Source organism: Anomaloglossus baeobatrachus, chromosome 7 (assembly GCF_048569485.1).
Source record: "Anomaloglossus baeobatrachus isolate aAnoBae1 chromosome 7, aAnoBae1.hap1, whole genome shotgun sequence".
Taxonomy (NCBI): Eukaryota; Metazoa; Chordata; class Amphibia; order Anura; family Aromobatidae; genus Anomaloglossus; species Anomaloglossus baeobatrachus.
The window spans coordinates 184,897,036-184,921,828 of record NC_134359.1 but is presented as its reverse complement, the minus strand read 5'-3'; the positions used below and the strand labels follow the sequence as shown (position 1 = coordinate 184,921,828).

The 24,793-nt window shown below is 48.1% G+C and overlaps 1 protein-coding gene across 5 annotated transcripts in view; it reads right to left on the bottom strand.

Moving 5' to 3' along the window:
- HECW2 (HECT, C2 and WW domain containing E3 ubiquitin protein ligase 2) overlaps nucleotides 1-24,793 on the bottom strand; it is a 453,200-nt gene that overhangs the window by 19,367 nt on the left and 409,040 nt on the right. For all 5 annotated transcript variants that reach the window (XM_075317832.1, XM_075317831.1, XM_075317833.1 and 2 more), the window contains one exon: nucleotides 24,426-24,511. In XM_075317832.1, the coding sequence (XP_075173947.1) occupies nucleotides 24,426-24,511 (86 nt within the window). The remainder of the gene's footprint in view (nucleotides 1-24,425; nucleotides 24,512-24,793) is intronic.

Below are 24,793 nucleotides of genomic sequence, written 5' to 3'. Positions count from 1 at the left end.
CTGGTTACCGCACCGACAAAGTGGCAATGAAGATTCCCCACATCATTTCCTAGAAGAACGTCTGCAGGGAGGCCGCTCATCACACCGACCACACATTGTTTGGCCCCAAAGCCATAATCCAGGGTCACACTCGCTCTTGGAATATATCTCTGGGTACTTCCTGCCAGTTCAATGGCAATTCCTGGTCCCTTTTGAATTGCTTCTGGTTGAATTTCTCGGGGATCGGCTATGGTGAGGAAAGCCCCAGTGTCACGGAAGCCAACAACTTTTTGGCGATCCAGCACGACCTCCTGTAGATGTTTGTGCGTAAGATCAGAAGAACAGGTGGCTGGAGCTCGCACCCCATAGACTCCGGGTAGGGGAGCCAGGATATCAGAGTCACTTGGCAAGTCATCAGGCACAGAATCCAGCTCTTCTCCTGGTGAAGGTGTCTGTAGATAATGAACAGGCAAAGGCGGTCTGTAGCTGTTCTGCCTCCGAACACCTGGACATTGGAATTGCATGTGCCCAGGCTGCCCACATCCATAACATCTGCGCTCTGGGATTCTTCCTCCACGTCGTATTCCCAAAGGTGGAGCAGGAGTAATGTGAGGCACAGTCACCAGAAGGTCCCCATGAGTTGACGGTCTAGGGTGATGGTGAACATTGGGGCCAGAAGGACCAGGGGCCGCCAGCGTTGGGGGGCTGCTGTTTTTTTTCTCACTGAGTAGTAGTTTTTTACACTGAGGCTTGGTGGTGAGAGCCTCATCAGCTAGAGCTGCAGCTTCCTCCACAGTGGCTGGTCTCCTTTCACGCACCCATTCCCGGATCTCAGCGGGGCACTTGAAGTAAAACTGCTCTTTTAGGAGGATCTGGAGGATGGTCTCCAAGGTTAAGGCCTCCTCTGCCTCCAGCCAACGATGCCATAGATGCTTGAGTTTGTGGGCATACATCTTGAAAGACACTTCCTCATCACATGCTAAAGTACGGAACTGAGTCCTGTAAGTGTCTGGCGTTACAGCATAATGTTCTAGAATAGTCTGTTTAATATCCGCATACTCACAGTTCCACCGAGGGTCCATAGCTCTATAGGCTGCGGCAGCTCCACCCTCTAAGAGCCCAACCAGATGCCGGACGCGCTCCCTTTCTGAGACTTCCATTAATCGACACTGATGCTCAAAGTCCTGGAAGAAGCCCTCAATGTCACCAGCAGCCTCATTAAACTGCTTGAAGTCTTTGCGGGATACTCTGGGAAGTTCCCTCATGGTGGGTGCTGGGGTTACAGTCTGTCTGGAATCTCTAGCGGCTTCCACAGCGAGCTGCTTATCCAGCAATGCCATCTCCTCCATCCTGCGCTCCTTCTCTTTAGCTCCACGCATGACCTCCATCTTATATTCTATGGTGGTCTCCTCTCCCAGCAAGGCCATCTCCTCCTCGTACCACACAACCCACTGACTTTTTTGGGTATTTACCTCCGGCTGCCGTCTTTCTTCCGTTTGCTGGGAGGATCCTTCCTCAGCGTCATTTTGCGAGCAAACTCCTTCCAACGCCTCAATCAGCTGCTCCTTGGAAAGTCCCTTGTAGCTAACTCCCAGTTCACGGGCCTTTGTTTGTAGGTTCACCGCAGTCCAGTTCTTGTACTCTGAGGTTCTGGTTCCAGCTGTTGATGGGCCGCTGTCCTCCATTCCTTCTGCTCTGATCCCACCGCTGCGAACCAGTTTGTGACGGGGTGTACAGCAGAGCACGGAGAGACAACAGGCCAAGGATGATCCAACAGGTTTACTAACAGGAATACAGGAACAGCACACGACAAGTCCAAATAAAACAGATTCGGGGGCACCTCCCGATAATCCAAAGTGCCAGATCACGACGTAATAGTCCTTTTCAGAGTCCCAGAAATCCCACACAATCCACTGGATGGCGAGATCTGTCCGCAGAATCAGATCTCGCTCCCTTCCTCTTCAAAGCTCAGCTCCCAACTGCACTTAGAAACAGGAGTGTATTGTCTGAGCTCGTGGGCCCGCCCCTCAAGGGTAGGGGTCTATGCAATGGTTGGGCCCACTAGAAGATTCTAGAAGGTTGGCTCCGAGATGTCTACAGGTTTGTGTAGTTGGCGTTATCCACTGCTTACGAAACAATGGGAAGTTCCCCTGGCTGTGTGGACAAGAGATAATTGCACTATGGGCCCAGAGACACAGGAGATGGGGGGAAGGTATGGTTACTTACATCCCAAGACATTTCAAAGTGTTCAGTAAGTATAACCAAAGGAAAGTTACATCACATCCTGACATAGTATTACAGCAAATACAGTAAGAAGGTAAAATACATCACATGGCATCTTATACAAAAAATATGGGATGGAGAAAAGCACATACATCATGACATCTTCAAAGTAGCCACTTTTGTTTTGATTACTGCTTTGCACACTCTTGGCATTCTCTTGATGAGCTTCAAAAGGTAGTACAACTAAAAGTGATAAAATATCACGAACACCAAACAAACAACATAAAAGGTTATGGCCCTCCTATCGCTTCAAAGGATTCATATAAGCCAAGAAATTGTTTGGACCTTCATCCCAAATGTAATCGGACTTCAATAACCATCAACATAGGTGCCAATTAACATTAGTGTCCACCAATAATTGGATAAGTCTTACCTCACTCCATAGTATAGAAATGAATTGGTCTCACCAAATATTATTTGGATGTCATCAAACGCAATTACTGGGGTCACGGAATGCCCCTTAATGATCAGTCCTACCTCCCGACGCGTTTCATTCAAGTATCATTCAAGTATCGAATTATGGACCCATAGCCTATACACCATGCATGTGGCTGGAGCGGCCGTGCTTATCGCTCTAGGATAGAGCGATAAGCACGGCCGCTCCAGCCACATGCATGGTGTATAGGCTATGGGTCCATAATTATTGGGACCGAAATTGGATGCGTCACAGATTGGCTATGTGATGAATCCTCACTAGTTGCATGTCATGCGGATGTTTGGGTTCAGTTTCTGAAGGACCCTAAAAGGATGAAATATTTTTGATACTCCCCTGAAGAGTTCGATACTTGAATGAAACGCGTCGGGAGGTAGGACTGATCATTAAGGGCATTCCGTGACCCCAGTAATTGCGTTTGATGACATCCAAATAATATTTGGTGAGACCAATTCATTTCTATACTATGGAGTGAGGTAAGACTTATCCAATTATTGGTGGACACTAATGTTAATTGGCACCTATGTTGATGGTTATTGAAGTCCGATTACATTTGAGATGAAGGTCCAAACAATTTCTTGGCTTATATGAATCCTTTGAAGCGATAGGAGGGCCATAACCTTTTATGTTGTTTGTTTGGTGTTCGTGATATTTTATCACTTTTAGTTGTATTATTATTAAAAGTTAAATTTTAAACAATTTTTCCGGACCAAAAGAAAAATTTGCTACTTATCATTGATAAACTGTATTTATACCCAGTGGCTATTTATTTTTGATTGAGCTTCAAAAGGTAGCCACCGGAAATGGTCTTCCAACAGTCTTGAAAAAGTTCCCAGAGATGCTTAGCACTTGTTGGCCCTTTTGCCTTCACTCTGCGGTCCAGCTCACCCCAAACCATCTTGATTGGGTTCAGGTCTGGTGACTGTGGAAGCCAGGTCATCTGGTGTAGCACCCCATCACTCTCCTTCTTAGTCAAATAGCTCTTACACAGCCTGGAGGTGTGTTTGGGGTCATTGTCCTGTTGAAAAATAAATGATGGTCAAACTAAACGCAAAGCAGATGGAATAGCATGCCGATGCAAGATGCTGTGGTAGCCATGCTGGTTTAGTATGTCTTCAATTTTTTATAAATCCCCAACAGTGTCACCAGCAAAGCACCCCTACATCATCACACCTTCTCCTCCATGCTTCACGGTGGGAACCAGGCATGTAGAGTCCATTCGTTCATCTTTTCTGTGTCGCACAAAGACACGGTGGTTGGATACACAGATCTCAAATTTGGACTCATCAGACCAAAGCACAGATTTCCACTGGTCTGATGTCCATTCCTTTGTTCTTTAGCCCAAACAAGTCTCTTCTGCTTGTTGCCTGTCCTTAGCAGTGGTTTCCTAGCAGCTATTTTACCATGGAGGCCTGCTGCACAAAGTCTCCTCTTAACAGTTGTTCTAGAGATGTGTCTGCTGCTAGAATTCTGTGTGGCATTGACCCGCTCTCTAATCTGAGCTGCTGTTAACCTGCGAATTCTGAGGCTGGTGACTCGGATAAACTTATCCTCCACAGCAGAGGTGACTCTTGGTCTTCCTTTCCTGGGGCGGTCCTCATGTGAGCCAGTTTCTTTGTAGCGTTTGATGGTTTTTGCCATTGCACTTGGGGACACTTTCAAAGTTTTCCCAATTTTTCGGACTGACTGACCTTCAAATCTTAAAGTAATGATGGCCACTCGTTTTTCTTTACTTAGAATTTGTATTATGGCAAGAAAAAAACAGCTAACAGTCTATTCTGTAGGACTATCAGCTGTGTATCCACCAGACTTCTGCACAACACAACTGATGGTCCCACCCCTATTTATAAGGCAAGAATCCCTCTTATTAAACCTGACAGGGCACACCTGTGAAGTGAAAACCATTTCCGGTGACTACCTCTTGAAGCTCATCAAGAGAATGCCAAGAGTGTGCAAAGCAGTAATTAAATCAAAAGGTGGCTACTGTGAAGAACCTAGAATATAAGACATATTTTCAGTTGATTCACACTTTTTTGTTAAGTATTTCATTCCACATGTGTTAATTCATAGTTTTGGTGCCTTCAATGTGAATCTACAATTTTCAGAGTCCTGAAGATAAAGAAAACTCTTTGAATGAGAAGGTATGTCCAACCTTTTGGTCTGTACTATATATACAGTTAGGTCCAGAAATATTTGGACAGTGACACAATTTTCACGAGTTGGGCTCTGCATGCCACCACATTGGATTTGAAATGAAACCTCTACAACAGAATTCAAGTGCAGATTGTAACGTTTAATTTGAAGGTTTGAACAAAAATATCTGATAGAAATTGTAGGAATTGTACACATTTCTTTACAAACACTCCACATTTTAGGAGGTCAAAAGTAATTGGACAAATAAACCAAACCCAAACAAAATATTTTTATTTTCAATATTTTGTTGCGAATCCTTTGGAGGCAATCACTGCCTTAAGTCTGGAACCCATGGACATCACCAAACGCTGGGTTTCCTCCTTCTTAATGCTTTGCCAGGCCTTTACAGCCGCAGCCTTCAGGTCTTGCTTGTTTGTGGGTCTTTCCGTCTTAAGTCTGGATTTGAGCAAGTGAAATGCATGCTCAATTGGGTTATGATCTGGTGATTGACTTGGCCATTGCAGAATGTTCCACTTTTAGCACTCATGAACTCCTGGGTAGCTTTGGCTGTATGCTTGGGGTCATTGTCCATCTGTACTATGAAGCGCCGTCCAATCAACTTTGTGGCATTTGGCTGAATCTGGGCTGAAAGTATATTCCGGTACACTTCAGAATTCATCCGGCTACTCATGTCTGCTGTTATGTCATCAATAAACACAAGTGACCCAGTGCCATTGAAAGCCATGCATGCCCATGCCATCACGTTGCCTCCACCATGTTTTACAGAGGATGTGGTGTGCCTTGGATCATGTGCCATTCCCTTTCTTCTCCAAACTTTTTTCTTCCCATCATTCTGGTACAGGTTGATCTTTGTCTCATCTGTCCATAGAATACTTTTCCAGAACTGAGCTGGCTTCATGAGGTGTTTTTCAGCAAATTTAACTCTGGCCTGTATATTTTTGGAATTGATGAATGGTTTGCATCTAGATGTGAACCCTTTGTATTTACTTTCATGGAGTCTTCTCTTTACTGTTGACTTAGAGACAGATACACCTACTTCACTGAGAGTGTTCTGGACTTCAGTTGATGTTGTGAACGGGTTCTTCTTCACCAAAGAAAGTATGCGGCGATCATCCACCACTGTTGTCATCCGTGGACGCCCAGGCCTTTTTGAGTTCCCAAGCTCACCAGTCAATTCCTTTTTTCTCAGAATGTACCCGACTGTTGATTTTGCTACTCCAAGCATGTCTGCTATCTCTCTGATGGATTTTTTTTTTTTTTCAGCCTCAGGATGTTCTGCTTCACCTCAATTGAGAGTTCCTTAGACCGCATGTTGTCTGGTCACAGCAACAGCTTCCAAATGCAAAACCACACACCTGTAATCAACCCCAGACCTTTTAACTACTTCATTGATTACAGGTTAACGAGGGAGACGCCTTCAGAGTTAATTGCAGCCCTTAGAGTCCCTTGTCCAATTACTTTTTGTCCCTTGAAAAAGAGGAGGCTATGCATTACAGAGCTATGATTCCTAAACCCTTTCTCCGATTTGGATGTGAAAACTCTCATATTGCAGCTGGGAATGTGCACTTTCAGCCCATATTATATATATAATTGTATTTCTGAACATGTTTTTGTAAACAGCTAAAATAACAAAACTTGTGTCACTGTCCAAATATTTCTGTCCCTGACTGTATATATATATATATATATATATATATATATATATATATATATATATATATATATTTATAAATAATGTATATTTATTTGTACTTAAATAGAATACAGCATATTATACAATTTGTAAGCTGCCACCGTATACATCAAGATGGGGGATGATCAAAAGAAAATCGGGTTAAATGCTGCGCTAAAAACCACAATCCAAAGATATATCGTGAATTCCTTTTCTTTATTTTCACAGGTCAACGTGTTTCAAAGGCATCTCCGCCTTCTTCATCAGGACAAAAGTCAGAAAAGAACAGATGCTGTTCTTTTCTGACTTTTGTCCTGATGAAGAAGGCGGAGATGCCTTTGAAACGCGTTGACCTGTGAAAATAAAGAAAAGGAATTCACGATATATCTTTGGATTGTGGTTTTTAGCGCAGCATTGAACCTGATTTCTTTTGATCATCCCCCATCTTGTTGCAAGATTGGGGCTGCAGCTGACCACTTTTGTATTCATTTACCATTTTCCGTGCTGAAAAGAGTTGTGCATGTCACAACTGAAGCAGGTGAGTACCTGTCCTATTCCCTGCACCTGTCTCTATCGGTTAAAACCCTATGTGCGCTTTCTTTCCACAGTTTTTATTACCGTATATATCAAGAAGGGGAGATGTGTCACAGAGGTGGTTATCCTCTGTGATGTGATGTAAACCTGGAAGCTAGACCCCTTATGTACACTACCGATAGGGTTAATACAGCTAAGAAGGGCTGGGTTTTTACAAGCAGTCAGAGAGATGGCTGGAACTGGCTGCCCACATTTCCCCACCCCAGGCATGGTATGGAGGACAAAGAAAAGTCCAGGTGGATTTAGTAGGTGTCTGTGTGTGGAGGTGAGAAGATCTCCAGTGTGTTTTTCTTTGCTAAAGCATGAGGGCTGGAAATTAACCTGAGTTGGCAAACCCGCACTGTTGTGTGGACTATATGCTTTATATTTTTACTTTGTGCTGGTAAAGGTTGTGTTTGATTTTGATATGCTAAATGGTTTATGAAGTCTAAATAAACCAGCCCGGACATTTTACTGAAAGTGCACTCACTGCCTACCTTACACTACAATCGAGTGAGCCGTATTGCTACAATATATACATACAGTATATATTTTTAAAGGGGTTGTCCGGCTTATTTTGACTTTTTTTTATTATTTCCCTATTGGACTACATTGGGGCAGGTAAGTAAATAGAGACCACTTACCTGTCCTGCTTTCAGCCCCTCTCCCCCGGCTCAGAGTGGTCAGGTGACCGCTCCTGCCGCGATTTTGCTGCTTCCAGTCATTTCATGTCAACATGGTCATGGCCATGTTGACATGCAAATCTGGGAACAGTATGTTGCCGCCCTGCTGGGCGGGTACAGTGCGTGAGTCCCCGTCCCCCTTCCCTGCACCCTCCCACACATTCCCCCGCACCCCGTACTCTCCCCGCAACCTTCCCCGGCACTGCTGTGGGACCCGTGAGCTGAGGGGAGGGGCCTGCCTGCGGCTGCCGTGGTGTCACCACCAGCACCGGGTCCCCTGCTCAGGATCGCACATTCAAATGTATCAGCAGCATCTGTGATGCCGATACATTTAAAAGCACTGATGAGAGGGAGCGCAGCACTGCTTCTCATCACTGTCCCGCTGTCTGTGTCTGACAGTTCAGGACAGCGGTGACGTCACTACTGTGCTGATATGTCCAGACCAGACACCGTGCAAATGTGCAGGAGCGGTGGGGACCAAGGAGGGGTAAGTATGTATTCCCTACATGTGTTCCCTATGGGGGTAGGGGGGTCGGTACAGAGCGCCGTGTGTGTGTGTGTGTGTGTGGGGGGGGAGGGTTGCAGAGCCTAATGTGTGTGTTGGGTGCAGAGCCCTATGTGTGTGTGCGGTGCAGAGCCCTATGTGTGTGCGGTGCAGAGCCCTATGTGTGTGTGCGGTGCAGAGCCTGATGTGTGTGTGCAGTGCAGAGCCATATGTGAGTCTGGTGTGCAGAGCCCGATGTGGTGGGTGGTGCACAGCCCTATGTGAGTGGGGTGCAGAGCCCTATGTGTGTGTGCGGTGCACAGCCCTATGTGAGTGGGGTGCAGAGCCCTATGTGTGTGTGCGGTGCAGAGCCCGATGTGTGTGTGGGGGGTGCAGAGCCCTATGTGTTTGTGCAGTGCAGAGCCCGATGTGGGGCTGTTATTTCCAATACTGTAGTGATAACAGGTCAGGTGCTGGGGCAGAATACTGACAGGGAATATGTATGCAGGGGGCGGGCAGGGGGCGGGGCTGGCAAGGGGTGGGGCTGGACAGTGAGGGCGGGCGGTGCCAGCTGTGACTGGGAGGTTTAGCACAGGAAGTTATCATGTTTCCTGGAGCTGAATGTAAACAAAGAGCTGCAGAGAATAAAGGGATAATTCAAGAGGAACAAAAGTTAGAAAACAAATAATAACATTGTAGGGGTGTTTTATATGACAATACAGCACAGATTAGCTTACCAAAAATTTTTGCGTTTATGTCTGACAACTCCTTTAAGTTTACAGTTTTGATGGGAGACACTCAAGTGTGTGTTGAGAGGGATTCTGATCAAATATGGGGCTAGGATTAAGAGGGAGAGAGCCCAAACCATTCTGTCTCTACTTCAGAATATTTCAGACCTAGAGAAAATCCATAAGCAGACATTATCCCCGGTGACACTGACAGAGCTAGTTAAAAACAGAGAGGAACTTAAATCCATTCTGGACCGACAATACGAGCGCCACAGGAATAGACTAAAAAGATTTATGTATGAATATGCGGACAAATGTGGCAGACCACTAGCTAGGTTATTAAATCCGAGGGGGGACCCCAGTCACATCCCTACGATCAAAAAAATCGGACGGCCTTTTGACTCAGAACCCAATCCACATAGCGGAGCAGTTTCAAAAATATTATAGTGACCTTTACGACATAAGGGGCAAATTTGGGGATATGCCACAAGAAGCTTTGGAGACTAAAATAAATGATTACATACTTAAAACAGCCCTGCCGACTATACCCAATACTGAGGTTGAGAACCTAGAAGCAGACTTTACAGAGACAGAAGTGGCATCTATTATCAGGGATTCTCCCTCAGGCAAAAGCCCAGGTCCGGACAGGTTTACCCCTAAGTTCTATAAAATTTTTCAGACTCAGTTATCCCCGTTCATGACCAAAGTATTTAAAGGAGTTGTCCGACATAAACTCAAAAATTTTTGGTAAGCTAATCTGTGCTGTATTGTCATATAAAACACCCCTAAATTGTTATTTTTTGTTTTCTATCTTTTGTTCCTCTTGAATTCACCCTTTATTCTCTGCAGCTCTTTGTTTACATTCAGCTCCAGCAAACTGACCACTTCCTGTGCCAAACCTCCCAGTCACAGCTTGCACCGCCCGGCCTCAGTGTCCAGCCCCACCCCAGTGTCCAGCCCCGCCCTCTGCCCGCCCCCTGAACACACATTCACTGTCAGTATTCTGCCCCAGCACCTGACCTGTTATCACTACAGCATTGCAAATAACAGCCCCACATCGGGCTCTGCACCCCACACCACATCGGGCTCTGCACCCCACACCACATCGGGCTCTGCACCCCACACCACATCAGGCTCTGCACCGCACACGCACATATGGTTCTGCACACCACAAGCACATCGGGCTCTACAGCGCACACACACACATATGGCTCTGCACCACACATACACACATGGCTCCGCACCACACACACACACATATGGCTCTGCACCACAAACACGCACATATGGCTCTGCACCGCACACGCACATTGGACTCTGCACCACACACGCACATCGGACTCTGCACCGCACACGCACATCGCACTCTGCACCGCACACGCACATCGGACTCTGCACCGCACATGCACATCGGACTCTGCACCGCACATGCACATCGGACTCTGCACCGCACACGCACATATAGCTCTGCACCACACACACGTACATTAGACTCTGCACCACACACACACATCGGGCTCTGCACCGAACACGCACATCGGGCTCTGCACCGCACACGCACATCGGGCTCTGCACCGCACACGCACATCAGGCTCTGCACCGCACACGCACATCGGGCTCTGTACCGCACACGCACATCGGGCTCTGCACCGCACACGCACATCAGGCTCTGCACCGCACATGCACATCGGTCTCTGCACCGCACACGCACATTGGGCTCTGCACCGCACACGCACATCGGGCTCTACACCGCACACACACATCGGACTCTACACCGCACACGCACACAGGACTCTGCACCGCACACGCACACAGGGCTCTGGACCACACATACACACAGGGCTCTGCACCGCATGCACACACAGGGCTCTGCACCGCACACACACAGGGCTCTGCACCGCACACACACAGGGCTCTGCACCGCGCGCACACACACACACACACACACACACACGGCACTCTGTACCGACCCCCCCTACCACCATAGGGAACACATGTAGGGAATACATACTCACCTGTCCTCGGTCCCCGCCGCTCCTGCACGTTCGCGCGCTGTCTGTGCTCTGGACATATCAGCACAGTAGTGACGTCACCGCTGTCCTGATCTGTCAGACACAGACAGCGGGACAGTGATGAGAAGCAGCGCTCCCTCTCATCAGCGCTTACATCATGACAGCCAGTACATTTGAATGTGCTTTTCTCCATCCCATATTTTTTGTATAAGATGCCATGTGATGTATTTTACCTTCTCACTGTATTTGCTGTAATACTATGTCAGGATGTGATGTAACTTTCCTTTGGTTGTACTTACTGAACACTTTGAAATGTCTTGGGATGTAAGTAACCATACCTTCCCCACATCTCCTGTGTCTCTGGGCCCATAATGCAATTATCTCTTGTCCACACAGCCAGGGGAACGTCCCATTGTTTCGTAAGCAGTGGATAACGCCAACTACACAGACCTGTAGAAATCTCGGAGCCAACCTTCTAGAATCTTCTAGTGGGCCCAACCATTGCATAGACCCCTACCCTTGAGGGGCTGGCCCACGAGCTCAGACAATACACTCCTGTTTCTAAGTACAGTTGGGAGCTGAGCTTTGAAGAGGAAGGGAGCGAGATCTCATTCTGCGGACAGATCTCGCCGTCCATGGGGATTGTGTGGGATTTTTGGGACTCTGAAAAGGACTATTACGTCGTGATCTGGCACTTTGGATTATCGGGAGGTGCCCCCGAATCTGTTTTATTTGGACTTGTCGTGTGCTGTTCCTGTATTCCTGTTAGTAAACCTGTTGGATCATCCCTCGGCCTGTTGTCTCTCCTTGCTCTGCTGTACACCCCGTCACAAACTGGTTGGCAGCGGTGGGATCAGAGCAGAAGGAATGGAGGACAGCGGCCCATCAACAGCTGGAACCAGAACCTCAGAGTACAAGAACTGGACTGCGGTGAACCTACAAACAAAGGCCCGTGAACTGGGAGTCAGCTACAAGGGACTCTCCAAGGAGCAGCTGATTGAGGCGTTGGAAGGAGTTTGCTCGCAAAATGACGCTGAGGAAGGATCCTCCCAGCAAACGGAAGAAAGACGGCAGCCGGAGGTAAATACCCAAAAAAGTCAGTGGGTTGTGTGGTACGAGGAGGAGATGGCCTTGCTGGGAAAGGAGACCATCATAGAACATAGAATATAAGATGGAGGTCATGCGTGGAGCTAAAGAGAAGGAGCGCAGGATGGAGGAGATGGCATTGCTGGATAAGCAGCTCGCTGTGGAAGCCGTTTGAGGTTCCAGACAGACTGTAACCCCAGCACCCACCATGAGGGAACTTCCCAGAGTGCCCTGCAAAGATTTCAAGCAGTTTAATGAGGCTGCTGGTGACATTAAGGGCTTCTTCCAGGACTTTAAGCATCAGTGTCGATTAATGGAAGTCCCAGAAAGGGAGCGTGTCCGGCATCTGGTTGGGCTCTTAGAGGGTGGAGCTGCCGCAGCCTATAGAGCTATGGACCCTCGGTGGAACTGTGAGTATGCGGATATTAAACAGACTATTCTAGAACATTATGCTGTAACGCCAGACACTTACAGGACTCAGTTCCGTACTTTAGCATGTGATGAGGAAGTGTCTTTCAAGATGTATGCCCACAAACTCAAGCATCTATGGCATCGTTGGCTGAGGCAGAGGAGGCCTTAACCTTGGAGACCGTCCTCCAGGTCCTCCTAAAAGAGCAGTTTTACTTCAAGTGCCCCGCTGAGATCCGGGAATGGGTGCATGAAAGGAGACCAGCCACTGTGGAGGAAGCTGCAGCTCTAGCTGATGAGGCTCTCACCATCAAGCCTCAGTAGAAAAAACTACTACTCAGTGAGAAAAAAACCACCAGCCCAACAACGCTGGCGGCCCCTGGTCCTTCTGGCCTCAATGTTCACCATCACCCTAGACCAGTCATGGCGAACCTTTTGCAGGCCGAGTGCCCAAACTGTAGCCCTAAACCCAATTTTTTTTCCGAAGTGCCAACCAATCCTATCATGTAAATAATTGATTTTAACCTTACCTTTGCCATCTTCTTTTCAGCAGAGGGCAGCACGCTCATGCCTGCTTACCACACATTAGAGCTGAGCCCCTGCCCTTTCCAGACACAGCAGTTGATCTTTCTGGAAAAAATTGCAGCATATTAGACAGAGATTTTTGCATGGGATGCAATCAGGTGTCACCCTGTAATTCACATCTACATTTCAAAGTCTGAACATCTTCAAATCCCATAAAGACGTACGAGTTGCTCCCCTCCCCTTTCATTGTGTAGTTATGTCCCCCCTTCCTAGCCACTTCCTGGTAAACATGTCCCCATCCTGATATATATTTCCTACATTCTGGTATATTTGTCCCCATCATGGCCCTATCCTGGTAAATATACCTCATCCTGGTAAATGTCCTCCATCCTGGTAAATGTACCCCATTCTGGCATGTTCCCCCATGCTGGTAAATGAACCCCATCCTGACATATTGCCCATCCTTGTAAATGTTCCCCCATCCCGGCATGTACCCCATTCCTGGTAAATGTCCTCCATCCTGGTAAATGTTCCCAATCCTGGTTAATTTAGTCCCATCCAGGTAAATGTACCTCCATCCAGGTAAATGTCCCCCTTCCTGGCATGTACCCCCTCCTGGTTAATGTACCCTATCGTGGTATGTCTCCCCATCCTGGCATGTATGCTTTCCCCATCCTGGCATGCATGTTTCCCCATCCTGGCATGCATGTTTCCTCTATCCTGGCATGTATGTTTCCCCATCCTGGCATGCATGTTTTCCCATCCTGGCATGCATGTTTCCTCCATCCTGGCATGCATGTTTCCCCATCCTGGCATGCATGTTTCCTCCATCCTGGCATGCATGTTTCCTCCATCCTGGCACGTATGTTTCCCCATCCTGGCATGCATGTTTCCTCCATCCTGGCATGCATGTTTCCTCCATCCTGGCATGCATGTTTCCTCCATCCTGGCATGCATGTTTCCCCATCCTGGCATGCATGTTTCCTCCATCCTGGCATGCATGTTTCCTCCATCCTGGCATGCATGTTTCCTCCATCCTGGCATGCATGTTTCCTCCATCCTGGCATGCATGTTTCCCCATCCTGGCATGCATGTTTCCACATCCTGGCATGCATTGTTCCCCATCCTGGCATGCATGTCCCCCCCCATACTGGCATGCGTGTCCCCCCCCCATGCTGGCATGTGCGTTCCCCCACCCCACGCTGGCATGTGCGTTCCCCCACCACACCCCACGCTGGCATGTGCGTTCTCCCACCGCACCCCACACTGGCATGTGCGTTCTCCCACCGCACCCCACGCTGGCATGTGCGTTCCCCCACCCCACGCTGGCATGTGCGTTCCCCCACGCTGGCATGTGCGTTCCCCCACCCCATGCTGGCATGTGCGTTCCCCCACCCCATGCTGGCATGTGCGTTGCCCCACCGCCACCCCATGCTGGCATGTGCGTTCCCCCACCCCCACCCCATGCTGGCATGTGCGTTCCCCCATCACCACCCCATGCTGGCATGTGCGTTCCCCCATCCCCACCTTGGCACAGCCGCACACGAGTTATAAAAAAATAAAAAACAAAAGCAACACACAACTCACCTTCCTGCACCCGCTCTCTCGCTGCGCGCCACTGGGTCCTCAGTTCCCACGCGGCCAGAAGACGTCATTACGCCGGCGCTGACGCTCCTCCGTCTCCTAGGCAACACAACTGCGGCATGGGGGAGGAGGAGTGTGAGAGCGAGGAGAAATGTCTCCTCCGCTCCAACACAGATTTGATCTGCCGGCGCCACTGCACTAGCAGATCAAACCGGCAGGAACAAGCGACAGCACGCATGCCAGCAGAATGGGCTCTGCGTGCCCCTGGTGGCATGCGTGCCATAGGTTCGCCATCACTGCCCTAGACCGTCAACTCATGGGGACCTTCGTGTGACTGTGCCTCACATTACTCCTGCTCCACCTTTGGGAATACGACGTGGAGGAAGAATCCCAGAGCGCAGATGTTATGGATGTGGGCAGCCTGGGCACATGCAAATGCAATGTCCAGGTGTTCGGAGGCAGAACAGCTACAGACCGCCTTTGCCTGTTCATTATCTACAGACACCTTCACCAGGAGAAGAGCTGGATTCTGTGCCTGATGAATTGCCAAGTGACTCTGTTATCTTGGCTCCCCTATCCGGAATCTATGGGGTGCGAGCTCCAGCCACCTGTTCTTCTGATCTTACGCACAAACATCTACAGGAGGTCGTGCTGGATGGCCAAAAAGTTGTTGGCTTCCGTGACACTGGGGCTTTCCTCACCATAGCCAATCCCCGAGAAATTCAACCAGAAGCAATTCAAAAGGGACCATGAATTGCCATTGAACTGGCAGGAAGTACCCAGAGATATATTCCAAGAGCGAGTGTGACCCTGGATTATGGCTTTGGGGCCAAACAATGTGTGGTCGGTGTGATGAGCGGCCTCCCTGCAGACGTTCTTCTAGGAAATGATGTGGGGAATCTTCATTGCCACTTTGTCGGTGTGGTAACCAGAAGTCAAGCCAAGAGAGCAGCCCATGTGGACGTGTACAACCCATCCATGGAAATGAGGCCACCAGAACTGCCATAACAGCCGGTGAGTGATCCTTCTTGTGGGGATAATATGAATGTTACTTGGGATAAAATTCAGTTTAGACAAGAAGTAGAGACTGACACCACCCTTGCTAGTTTTAGAGCTCGAGCTGAAATAGGGCAGCTAGGGGAGAACTGAGAAAGAATTATCAGAGAAAATGGACTTCTGTATCGGGTTGCCAATGCCGACTCCCTAGATAAGCCCTCGACTTATAGCAAACAGCTGATTGTTCCTCAGAAGTACAGAATTCCTCAATTACACTTGGCTCATGGCATTCCTACTGCTGGCCATCAAGGCAAAGCCTGCACCGAGAGACGATTGACTCAAACTTTTTATTGGCCGGGGATTTCCCAAGCAGTGGCGCATTTCTGCCGAACTTGTGACATATGTCAGCGTAGAGGGCGACCCGGAGATCACCCAAAGGCACCCCTGCAACCGCTCCCTATAATAGAAGAACCCTTTCAAAGAGTAGCTGTTGATATCATTGGACCTCTGGCTAAACCAAGTAAATCTGGAAAGCAGTACATTCTCACTGTTGTGGACTATGCCACCCGATATCCAGAAGCCGTGGCCTTGTCAAGTATCTCTGCAGCCAAGGTGGCCGAGGCCTTGGTTATTATTTTTACCAGAGTAGGATTCCCCAGTAAGATCTTGTCGAACCAAGGCTCCCAGTTCATGTCAGAGTTGGTCCAGTGTCTGTGGCATACCTGTGGAGTATGAGCGATCCGAACGACCCCGTATCATCCCCAAACAAATGGACTTTGTGAACGATTCAATGGCACTCTGAAGAATATCCTGAGGGCCTTCACGGACAGAGATTCAGATTGGGAGAAGTACCTACCCCATCTCTTGTTTGCCTATCGGGAAGTTCCCCAGGAGTCCACTGGGTTCTCCCCCTTTGAACTACTCTATGGAAGAAAGGTCCGAGGACCCTTAACCCTGCTCAAGGAATACTGGGAGGGGCAAGTTGAAGATACAGGAGCCCCTGTTGTCCCTTATGTCCTAAAGCTGCGAGAAACCCTGGCCCAACTTGCTAGTTTTGCCCAGAGTCATTTGCGTATGGCTCAAACCAGACAGAAGACATGGTATGACCGTAAAGCACGCTATCGGGAGTTTGTAGAATGACAAGTCTTAATGATTGTTCCCCATCGGCAGAATAAACTGCAGACCACATGGGAGGGTCCCTTCTGGGTTCTCAGAAAACTGAATGATACCAATTACCTTCTTGCTTTAGATGATCAGGGGCTAAGACAAAAGACTGTCCATGTGAATATGATTAAGGAGTACCATGACCGGAACATTCCAATGATAGCAAGCTGTCGGTTGGCTACAGAAGATGGTCAAGAGGATGAGGATTCTCTACCTGATCTCGTGGAAGCAGCGAGAGCCCCATCCACTGTGGAACAGGTTCCCCTGGGAGATCACCTGGATTCCTTACAGAAAATCCAGATGCTGGAAGTGCTTCAACAGAGACGGGCTGCTTTCTCATCCCAAACAGGTCGAACAACCGTCACCCAACATCATGTGGACACTCAGGGCATCCGTCCCATACAACAGGCTCCTTACCGGGTACCTGAATCAGTTCGAAACACCATGCAGCACGAACTGGAGGAGATGTTCAAGCTTGGGGTAATCCAGGCCTCCCATAGCCCTTGGGCCTCCCCTGTGGTGTTAGTACCCAAGAAACATGGGAGTACTCTATTTTGTGTGGACTATCGGTGACTAAACGACCATACCATCAGCGATCCTTACCCAATGCCTCGTATTGATGAACTTCTAGACCGACTGGCTGGGTCCCGATATGTCACTATCTTGGATCTCAGAAAGGGATACTGGCAGATCCCTTTAACGGAGGAAGGGAGAGAACGGTCCGCTTTTATAACGCCATTTGGTCTGTATGAATTTCTAAGCATGCCTTTTGGAATGAAAAATGCCCCGGCCACCTTCCAGAGAATGGTGGACCAGATCCTCCGGGGATGTGGTGACTTTGCTTGTGCCTACTTGGATGATAGCGCCGTCTTCAGCCAGACGTGGGAGGAACATCTGAATCAAGTAGCCGTTATTCTGGACCTGATTCTTGCAGCCGACCTAACCATTCGACCAGATAAATGCCAATTGGGGATGGGTGAAGTCCAGTACCTAGGGCATAGAGTGGGAGGAGGGAAGCTCCGTCCTGAGCCTGCCAAAATCCAGGCTATTAGAGACTGGCCTGTACCCCAAACTAAGAAACAAGTTATGGCTTTTCTGGGCACTGCCAGTTATTACCGAAAATTTGTTTCTCATTTCAGCACTGTGGCCAAGCCTCTTACCGACCTGACCAAGAAAACAATGCCCCGGCTGGTGATCTGGACTCCAGCATGTGATGAGGCTTTTAACCGGCTGAAGGACGCTCTGATCTGCGATCCTGTCCTGGCTGCTCCAGACTACAAGAGGAGATTCATTGTGCAGGAGGATGCCTCTGCTTATGGACTAATAGTGCTAAAAAACAGAAGCGCTGATAGGGTTTTACCAGATAAGTACAGGTTAGTATATAGATAAATACACTCACCAAAAATGGTTGTGAAGGGTCACAACCACCGTAGATAGCATAGGATAATGGCGGCTGCCGAGGCCCCACGTGCAGAAGTCTTCAGTGTAGGAGGAGAAAAAGGGGTTAAACCCGCGCAATCCGCCAAATAAGATGTAGAGATGTTGATAGTTTAATCACTCTTTTATTCCATAGGTCTACGCGTTTCAAGGTGCAGGGACCTCTTCCTCAGGACCAGAAAATCAACAACATGCTTATGGACTGGGAGCTGTCCTCAGCCAGGTGATTGCAGCTGGGGACGAGCACCCCATCGCCTATCTCAGCCGGAAACTGCTGGACCGAGAAGTGGCCTATGAAACTGTTGAAAAAGAATGTCTGGCTGTAGTGTGGGCCCTTAGGAAACTAAGGCCGTATCTGTATGGGCGAGAATTCACTGTGGTTACTGATCACAATCCCCTCACCTGGCTGAATAGTCTCTGGGGACAATGGACGCTTATTACGATGGAGCCTGGTTCTGCAGCCCTATAACTTTGCCATACAGTATAGAAGAGGCAGCCAACACCAAAATGCAGATGGACTGTCCAGGCAAGATTAGCCTTGAGTCCTGTCAGCCATGCCTGCGTGTACTTAACCAGCGACCTGTAGAGGTCCCTAGTACGTACACAAGTTGGGAGGGAAAGGGATTGTCATGATGTATGTGCTTTTCTCCATCCCATATTTTTTGTATAAGATGCCATGTGATGTATTTTACCTTCTCACTGTATTTGCTGTAATACTATGTCAGGATGTGATGTAACTTTCCTTTGGTTGTACTTACTGAACACTTTGAAATGTCTTGGGATGTAAGTAACCATACCTTCTCCCCATCTCCTGTGTCTCTGGGCCCATAATGCAATTATCTCTTGTCCACACAGCCAGGGGAACTTCCCATTGTTTCGTAAGCAGTGGATAACGCCAACTACACAAACCTGTAGACATCTCGGAGCCAACCTTCTAGAATCTGCTTGTGGGCCCAACCATTGCATAGACCCCTACCCTTGAGGGACGGGCCCACGAGCTCAGACAATACACTCCTGTTTCTAAGTGCAGTCGGGAGCTAAGCTTTGAAGAGGAAGGGAGCGAGATCTGATTCTGCGGACAGATCTCGCCGTCCATGGGGATTGTGTGGGATTTCTGGGACTCTGAAAAGGACTATTACGACGTGATCTGGCACTTTGGATTATCGGGAGGTGCCCCCGAATCTGTTTTATTTGGACTTGTCGTGTGCTGTTCCTGTATTCCTGTTAGTAAAACTGTTGGATCATCCCTCGGCCTGTTGTCTCTCCTTGCTCTGCTGTACACCCCATCACACCGGCATCTGTGATCTGTGATGCTGGTGCATTTGAATGTGCGATCCTGAGCAGGGGGCCCGGTGCTGGCGCTGACACCATGGCAGCCGCTGCCAGGCCCCTCCCCCAGGTCACTGACCCCACAGCAGTGCAGGGGGAGGTCGCGGGGAGAATACGGGGTGCGGGGGAATGTGTGGGAGGGTGCAGGGAAGGGGGGGCGGGGCTCATCGCACTGTAGCCACCCAGCAGGGAGGCGACCTGCTGTTCCAGATTTGCATGTCAACATGGTCCTGCCCATGTTGACATGAAATGACCGGAAGCAGCAAAATCACGGCAGGAGCGGTCACATGACCACTCTGAGCTGGGGGAGAGGGGCTGACAGCAGGGCAGGAAAGTGCTCACTATCTACTTACCTGCCCCAATGTAGCCCAATAGGGTAATAAAAAAAAAAGTCAAAAGAAGCTGGATAACCTGTTACGAGGGGGACCCGGGGAAGCGTGCCAAGATGGGAAATGGACAGCTTCCGCCGGTCAAGGTCCACTGTGCGGTGTAAGGGACCGCTGCTATGGTCAGGAAAGAGTGAGCGGGTTGCTGCTAGTGATCGTCTGGAACGTCACAGACGATCTATGTACACCGGTCCGCCCTAACCCGTAAGGGTTGTATGGCTCGGGGCTTCTCGTACGGTGTACCTGTTGCACGGGGACGCACAGAGGTGCCTACACACGTGTGCCAGCGGGAGTCACAGGAATATGGCACGGGGGTAGCACAGAGGTGCCCACGCACGTGTGCTTCAGAAACCAAGTGAGTCCGACAGAGACTCGAGGAGCTCACCTGGGACAGGAACACAGCCTGCTAAACGGGATACTGCCGGAGCAGCAAGGCAGGGGCAAGACCTGCAAACTAGGTGCTGCCTGAGCAGCAAGGGCAAAGCCCACAAAAGACAATAATGCCTAAGCAGTGGCGTGGCAGCACGCTGCCAGACATCCAAACATAGAAGGACGGTCGCGCACCGCCATGATGGCAGGGGGAGCTTTTAAGGAGGTGTAGCTCCACCCAAGGGCGGGCGCGAGATGGGCGTGACCCAATCAGGGTTCGTGACGTCCTGGCCCAGCCAGTCAGGATTCAGCACATCACCAGCCTCGTCATGGGGCAGTGTGATATCAGTGAGCGAATCAGAAGACGTCACGAGGAGCACATGCTCATCTTCCTGCCTCTGGGTCATAAAGGCGGGATCCCCGGTTTCACAATGTGCAGAGACATGGGAAGTCTTGCTGCTTCCCTGAGCATCTATTCTTTGCACACTGCGCAAGCTCCCAGAGCCTCCGTGATGCTGAGCAGGAGAGCTCGTGGCAGGCAAGGGATGGGAGACTGCTCCATTCCTTGCAAGGGGAGAACCACTAGGTGTCACCCTTCTGCTGTGTCTCTGAGAAGGCAACTCCTGCAGACTGCGCAGTCTCCCAGACCTGTGGTGCTGCTGAGCAGGAGGGCTTGTGGCCGACAAGGAATGGGGGACCACCTCATTCCTTGCAATAAGAGAGCCACGACGTGTAACAATAACCCCTTTAACTCCATATCTGAAAACTCCCAGTGGGTAGCACAGTCTCTTGAAGCACACATATGTGTTATCCCCAAACCGGGAAAGGACCACTTGCTGGTTACAAATTACAGACCCATCTCACTGATTAATATAGATTTGAAATTTTTCTCTAAAGCACTTGCCAACAGACTTGCCCCGTCCCTGCCTGGGATAATACATACGGACCAGGTGGGATTCGTGAAAGTCCGGGAGGCACGGGACAACACCAACAAATTGTTCCTCCTGATGGCTCAGTCGAAGGCTCAGTCTCTCCCCATGTGTTTACTTTCAGTGGATGCGGAGAAGGCCTTCGACCGGGTCAGTTGGAGCTTTATGATGGCAGCCTTGAGACAGGTGGGTTTGGGTCAGAAATTTTTGGGTAGAATTGCGTCCCTGTATACGAGACCCTCAGCAAAAGTAAGGACAAATGGATTTCTATCATCATCCTTTCTGGTCCACAATGGAACGAGACAGGGTTGTCCACTGTCGCCCCTGTTATACGTCATAGTCATGGAGCACCTTGCGGTCGCCCTTAGAGACAACACAAGCATCCACGGGATAGAGGCGGGTGGGGAGAACTGTAAACTGGCTCTATTCGCGGGTGACCTTCTCATGTTCATTTCCCAACCACACATATGCTTCCCGTCCTTGCTCAAGGAGTTCGAAGAGTTTGGCAACTTAAGCAACTTCAAAGTAAATTTTTCCAAATCAGAGGCCATGAACGTGACTTTATCGGCAGAAGACCTTGCGAAAGTATCACAAAACTTCCCTTTTAAGTGGCAACCGTCAGTTTTAAAATATCTGGGAGTTATGGTACCTAGGGATCCAGCAAAAATTGTACATCACAATTTTTCCCCTTATTAGAAAGGACAATCAGGGACTTAAAGAAATATGACAAAAAGAGATTGTCGTGGTTTGGGCGTATAAACGCTATAAAAATGGATGTGTTACCGAGGTTCCTGTTTCAGACAATACCCATACAGCTACCGCTAAGTTACTTCTCCAAGATCCAGACAGCCTTGTCTGGGTTTGTCTGGGGAAACAGGAGACCCCGAACAGGAATTAAAACTCTGACTAGACACAAAAGTGACGGGGGGGCCGGAGCTCCCAAATTTTCAGTTATATTACAAGGCAGCTATCCTAACGAGATTACTGGACTGGCATTTTCATAGGAATTCGAAACAATGGGTGGTGATCGAACAGGATATGCTGGGAACTCCCTTACATTTACTCCCATGGTTAGAGAAAGAAAGTAGGATCCAGATAGCGAAGGGAATGGAGTTCACGCGGACAGCGATGGGGATGTGGGATGGAGAGATAAAAAAGGGATCTCTCTCAGGAGCAGGGCCCACTTACCCCCGTATTTGGTAATAAGAAGTTCCCCCCAGGACTCCACTCCCATAGATTCGGGGGATTTACCCGGGCGGATGATACTCGTTTTGGTCACGTACTCCAGGGACACAACCTACCAACTTATACTTCCATGCAGGCCACAGGGAGAGAGATTTCCTGGATGGAATATATGCAGTTGAAATCTTTCCTTTCGTACCAGGACAGGGAGAGAAGGATGAGGACACCCCCCACTCCTTTTGAGAAAGTATTTTTACAGGGGTCATCACCTGGACATGGCATCTCGCTCATTTATAAAATGCTGAACCAGAGAAATAGGGTGGATAAACCTCACTTTGTCTGGAGGTGGGGAGAGAAACTGGGAGAGGATATTCCAGAGGACGATTAGAGCAGAGCGTACCTGTGGACCCACAAGCTTTCCTTGGCGTGCGCCGCTCAAGAGAAAAGTTATAAAATTCTCACAAGATGGTACCATTACCCGACTAAATTACATGCTATATTTCCCTCTGTGTCTGATGTGTGCTGGAGGTGTGGCACAGACACAGGTACAATGCAACACATATGGTGGAGCTGTACTAAGCTGCAACCCTTTTGGGACTCAGTGTTCTACCTGTACAAAAAGATGAGCGGAGGTGAAATAGAAAAGTCCCCCCAGGTTGCCCTTCTTTCTATGCTCCCAGGAGCTATTAAAACACAAAAAGGGACATGTTGCGATTTTGCCTGGCAGCTGCCCGTATGATTATCCCACAATTTTGGAAACAGACTAGATGCCCTACGGTGCTGGATTGGTTGGTGGAGATGACAAACCTCCAGAGAATGGAGGAGCTGACAGCAGAACTAAATGGGAGTAGAAAAAAATTTACTACAGCTTGGGGACCATGGATTATGTTCATGGAGTCCCCAGAGTTTGTGGAGAGTTTGCCGAGCTTTTTGAACTGAGAAACGGTGGGGAGTCTCATTCCTTCCCCCCCTTTTTTCTTTTCTTGCTTTCCCCCCCTCTCGCCCCTTCTCTCTAATTTCCTCTTCTTTATGCTTGTATCTTTCCTCCTCTTTCTTTCTTTTTTGAGCATTAATCTGCATTTTTCTAGTTTCATTTTTTATATGAAAAGATTTATCAGTAATTCAAAAGACAATAGACATACAATGAGAATGAGTATATTAAGGTACGGGAAGTCAAAAGAAGTTGGAATTCTGACCTATAATTTATCAATGGTTATATGGTAATAGCACAAAGATAATTTGAAGAATTCCAAGAAATTTAGTAATGTAATAATTTCTGGATGTTATCCCGGCATTGAGAAAATTATGTTTATGTATTGTAATTGCACAAATGATATGTTTGTATGTTGACAACAGTTTCATCGATAAAACAGATTTGAAATAAGTTTACAGTTTTGATTAACTACATTACAAATATTGTAGCAACATGTAACGAAGACTAAAGATTTTTACTTACACAATGTGTTTTTTTACTTTGAATTATAATAAAATTATAATCACAAGTAAATTATTTTGAGATAAGACTAAAACTTGCAGCAAAAGGAAAAATGTAACTTTAATCCCTGCATTACAACTGTAGTAGGAAGTCACTGGGATTCTCTCCTGAACAGTCAAGCTGGCCAGTTACCCTTCTGGGTTGATGGCCAGTCACCCTTCTGGGTTGATGGCCAGTCACCCTTCTGGGTTGATGGCCAGTTACCCTTCTGGGTTGATGGCCAGTTACCCTTCTGGGTTGATGGCCAGTTACCCTTCTGGGTTGACTGATATCTCACAGTTTGGCACATGGGAAGGGAGGCATACAGTGCTTGGCTGAATCTTCTTGTGATGACATAACCACCCTATGGGACACAACTTAATTTTTCAGAATAAATACATCAACTAAAGTTATAATTGCCAAATCTGGCAGAAGATCATCATTGTGAACCCTGCCGATAGAGACATCATGCAAGGGAAACCAATTAGTGAACTCTGTGCAATGCATCTACTCAACTCTTCATTTACCAATAAAGTTTGGCAGGTTAACACTTACTTGTAGCAATCGTAGTCGCTGCTCATTATTAAACCGTTCAACTGCTGCCCAGAACCATCTTATAACAATATGATTGTCATGGTAACCTACGGCCAATAAATAGTTAATATGTCAATACAATCAAATGCAAATTAAAATACACTAAAGGATATTTTTTAAGATGGGTGCTCATGGAAATTTAATTTTTTTTTTACATATATATAAATAAATAAAAAAAAAAACTTTATTAATGCTAACGAACTACCTGAACCGGAAGTTAGGTGAGGTAATGGAAGAGAAGCATTAGACTGTGGCTACTGGAATAATTTACATCACACCTGTCAGAAATCTTAAACACCCCCCAAAATCCATTAACAACATTGTATAGT